Source organism: Habropoda laboriosa, unplaced genomic scaffold, assembly GCF_001263275.1.
Source record: "Habropoda laboriosa isolate 0110345459 unplaced genomic scaffold, ASM126327v1 scaffold30, whole genome shotgun sequence".
NCBI classification, from domain to species: domain Eukaryota; kingdom Metazoa; phylum Arthropoda; class Insecta; order Hymenoptera; family Apidae; genus Habropoda; species Habropoda laboriosa.
In genome coordinates, this window is record NW_017100178.1 from 923,645 (window position 1) to 928,193 (window position 4,549).

At 28.9% G+C, this 4,549-nt stretch overlaps 1 protein-coding gene across 1 annotated transcript; it reads right to left on the reverse strand.

Moving 5' to 3' along the window:
* Window positions 1–1,568: 1,568 nt before the first annotated feature.
* Window positions 1,569–4,310, reverse strand: LOC108578970 (arginine--tRNA ligase, cytoplasmic). The gene is made up of 8 exons (XM_017942395.1): window positions 4,210–4,310; window positions 3,934–4,089; window positions 3,575–3,800; window positions 3,063–3,487; window positions 2,826–2,967; window positions 2,487–2,746; window positions 2,215–2,407; window positions 1,569–2,143 (listed from the first exon to the last, which is right to left on the reverse strand). Exons 1-8 carry the CDS (start codon window positions 4,255–4,257, stop codon window positions 1,569–1,571), a joined length of 2,025 nt encoding a protein of 674 aa, XP_017797884.1. The 5' UTR covers window positions 4,258–4,310.
* Between the last annotated feature and the right edge of the window lie 239 nt (window positions 4,311–4,549).

Consider the following 4,549-nt stretch of genomic DNA (forward strand, 5'->3'; position numbering starts at 1 on the left):
GTCACCCAATACATATGGGTGACGTGCGATCACGTTTTAAAATCAGTGTATTTTTCAAATATGTGCCATTTACAGACCATTTGTGTTTTTGATTTGATTTTTATAGGTTGTCTTTAGTACCTGAATACCTTTGAAGCTGGCACAGAATTTTAATACAATAGTAATAAATTTTCCTAATTTTTTATGTAAAATTTTTATTAAATTTAACGAGACTTTTAAGAAAAGTACCGAGTAATACCTCTGTGATTTTTTGTATATTAATTTTGAACATATAAATCTTCATATTAATGTCAAATTTAACTGCTCAAATTTGCTCAAAATGAAGAAAATTGTCAAAATCATTATTGACGCGTTCAGTATTCTAGCATCCTACCCTACTATTGTACGTGTTATTCAATTTTTTTATTACTTATATCGTTATTTAACTACCTAATGAAAGTTACAAAACAAAAATAAAAGAGAAATTTTGAACGTATGTACATATACAAAGTTATGATATTTGTCTTTTAAACTCCTGGTATACGAAACGGCCGCTACGATTTTGCCGGTATTTCCGCGAAGCTGATGAACAAATTTTTCAAACAATAGTTAATCAGTATTCAGTTGACAATAAATCGTGTTAATGAAAATTTACAAAAAAGTTTTTATTCGATAAAAAATATAGATCGCTACAATTTTTTTAAATGAAACCATATATTTTTTTATGTGCTAATCAATGCATATTTGAATTCTCTTCAAAAAAGTATTAGAGAACTTAGGTCTAAAATTGATTAATTTAGAAGTTACGATTTTTGTCCCGAACGCCTATATACTCGCAACACTGCGTCGCAACCGAGATTCAAGGGAATTTCCTGATTATTACTCATGCGCTCAGGTTGCTCGAGCGTCACGTGGCGACGTAGATTATTGCCGAAAAAAGCCGAACAGGCCTTGCACACGGACAGAGCTACCTCTACACTTGGTGAGAGCACGAGGACGGTATAGTGGGAGATGGCGGTAGGTCATAGTGGGGGTAACTGCTTTCGCCCACGGCCCACGATTTTTGCATCATATTTATGATGCAATTTATGCAGGTAAAAGTTACCATTGAATGATGCAACAAGACTTTTTTTTATCATCAATGTCAATATTTTTACCAATTTTTAGCAAATTATATAAAAAAGGATAAAAGAGGGAACATATATACCTAATTTTTAGCTGTGTTTAAATAGCTCTTTATGAAATTTATTTTTTAAATGCTAAATTTATGAAAAAAATTGTAATGAAAGATAAATAAATATTTATCACTTTGAAATATGTATTTTGCTATTTATTAAAAATAAAAGTTTTAGTATGGAAATCTAAATTTATTATTCCTTATTATTTTCCTAAACTTTTAATTTAAATTATGTACTTTCAATTCAATAACTTTCGTTGTAGAATTTTAGATTGACTGACATGTAGATGTGTTTTTCTATATTCACAAAGTATATTTTGGAGAGTAAAAATTATAATCGCTGTTTTGCAATTTCTTTATAAATGATGTACTTTTTATTGATATTTTGTATTACATATTTGTATAAATAAGTTTACATGCGCGTAACTGGTTTTAAGCCTAATATCATAAAGCATTTTTCCATTATGATTGCAGTAGCTTCGGTTAATAACATACGGTCAATGTTTATATTTATTATTTGTCCATATTCATTCTTTTCAACACAATAGCAGTTATCATAAAATTCCGAAAAGGCGCACGACATTTCGTAACAATATTCGCATAACTGATGTAAGTACAAATCCTTTGTAATTTTAATTAATACATCAGGAAATTTTATTAATACTTTTGCTAATTTCCACTCCTTCTCATGTTCCAATGAAATTTGAGTATTCTGTGCCAATTCTTGCAATTTCTCTTGTGACATGTTGGCTGCTCTTGCAATAGAGCGTATTCTTGTTAGAGCATACAGCAAATATACTGCTGTGTTGCCTTTATCTTCTAACATTTTGTCAAAAGAAAACACGTATTCGTGATTTCTATTGTGTGATAAATCTGCGTATTTTATACATCCATAAGCAATAGATTCTTGAGCAAGTTTTAATTCCTCCTCCGTGAGTTCTTTGTCACGTCCCTTCTCTTTTAATTTCTGAAGTGCTCTTTTCAAACCTTAAACAACAGGCAACAGTTTGAAAAATAATTGTATTAGCTATGATATTTACTGGTATATCAAAAATTACCTTCATCTAGTAAATCACTTAATTTTACCGTATCACCGGATCTAGTTTTAAATTTCCTTTTATCGCTACCAAGAACTACACCAAATCCAACATGGTCTATTCTATGGCAACTTCTTAATATTCCTGCTCGTTCAGCACAACTTTTCAATATTTGAAAATGCTGAGATTGTCCAGAATCTGTTACATATATTATCTGTAAAAGTATAATATATTAAGAAATAACGACAGAACAGTTAATTAAATCATAATATCCAAAAGTATGCAAGAAGTACCCAATCAGCTTCTTCCTCCTCAATACGTTGTTTAATAGCTGCTAAATCTGATGTATCATATGTAAAACCACCATCAGATTTTACAATAGTTAAAGGTATTTCATTATCTCGTTTGCCCCACATAACTTTTCGTCCTTCATCTTCTTCTAATAGTCCTCTTGCTTCTAGAGTTTTAACTAAAGCTTCCATATGTTTCTGATAAAAAGATTCTCCCCTTTCTATTAAATTAATGTCTAGTCGAGTATACACCTTTTCGAATTCTAAATTTGAAGCATATGTATTTTACATTAAAACTGTAATGATTTATTTTTTTTAATTTTATGGTATAGATTACATTACCTTTTCTAGAAACATCACAAATTAATTGCCATGCTTTTGTCATATCAGGATCAAATGCTTGTAACTTGACAACATACTGATAAGCACGTTTTTTAAATTCTTCACATTTATCAAATCTTATTTTTGATTCTTTATAGAAACTCTACAATTTTTATAATAAATTATTATACTTTGTAATACATAATTATAGTGCAATACATAGTAGAATGTATCATAAACGAAATGTATTAAAATTACTTGAAGGTCTGTAATAGGTGGAGATACAGTTAAGTAGTTAGGAAATCTGTCTTGAAGATGAGCTATTAACATTCCAAACTGAGTGCCCCAATCACCAACATGATTTATTCTTAATACATCGTGCCCTAAAAACTCTAACAGCCTTGAAATACTGTCGCCAATTATAGTAGATCTTAGATGTCCAACATGCATTTCTTTAGCAATGTTCGGACTGGAGAAGTCTACAATCACTCTCTGCCTTTTTGCATATGGTGGAAATGCCTTTCCACTTTTTACTAAGTTACTTAAAGTTGTTTGTGCAAATTCTTTTTTTAAATGTATATTTATAAAACCTGCATTAGCAACTTCTAATTTAGATATTAAGCTTGATTTTTCTACTTTTGATATTATATTATTTGCAATATCCCTTGGCGTTGTTTGAATACCTGTATAAGTACAAAAATATATATACTATGTTCAACAGATATAAAAACTGTTTGAAATTATAATTATAATTCAATATTGTTTCTTACCATTGCTACTAAGTTGTTTACAAAGTGGCATAGCACTGTTACATTGATAATCTCCAAATTTTGGGTTAGAACTAGATGTTACAATTATTGGAGGATCACAAATATCTGGATAAGTAGTTAAAATTGCTTTTTGAAATATATTAAATAATGTTTCATATACACTGATTACGTTATTTTCTGTTACTTCCATTTCATTTTGTGATTTTGCTCTTTCAGCTTCAATAGTCTGTTTAAATGAAATAAGAATATAATTACATATTCATGAAAAAATTAAAAATAAGGTTTAAAATAAGTACAAACTTTAAAATTATTCTGAATGAGCTTAACGATTATAAATAAAAATAGTTATTGAAACATACTCTTTTTAGAATAGTCACTCTGTATTTCAATTTTATATTTTCTTGTTCCAATTTTACATATTCATCTTTCGGTACAGAATTTATTTTACAGTTATTAGCCTTAATATCTTGCCGTAAACATTCGATTTCTTTCTTTAAAAAAACTATTTCTTCTTCCTGCAATTCATATGTACAAATATTATAACCTCAAAGAATTATCTGACAACCTCAAAAATTATATTTTCATGAATTTGTTCAATGTTTAAACATCAAATACAAATCAATGATACAATTTACCGCTGCAGCTGCTCTTTTGTGGAAATTTTCTAAATTTATTGTAGACATTATGTCAGAAACTTTCGATGATTATACAGAACTAATGCACGTGGATTTTTCAAAAAACTTTACGTCTGTACCATTGGATGGAAAATTGGATGCAATTGTATATTTAGAATAAATTAATAATGTAAATAGTACGTAATAAAATCAAATGTAAAAAGGGGTTTTTAGAATTGAGTACTCGCAATTCTAAGCACCTACGTATAGGTACATGCATATGCATAGGTTATATGCAATTTAAATCAGCGCGCGTTTATTTGTACACTCCAGATATTTTTCATTATTTTTTTAAATATCT

What these genes read in the sequence shown, in the direction of transcription:
- LOC108578970 (XM_017942395.1), bottom strand. Translation starts at nt 4,257, where the DNA reads ATGTCTACAATAAATTTAGAAAATTTCCACAAAAGAGCAGCTGCAGCG. An exon ending in ACAAAAGAGCAGCTGCAGCG is followed by an intron (nt 4,090 to 4,209) that starts GTAAATTGTATC and finishes TATGAATTGCAG; the next exon opens with GAAGAAGAAATAGTTTTTTT. An exon ending in AAGTGATTTACTAGATGAAG is followed by an intron (nt 2,144 to 2,214) that starts GTAATTTTTGAT and finishes CTGTTGTTTAAG; the next exon opens with GTTTGAAAAGAGCACTTCAG.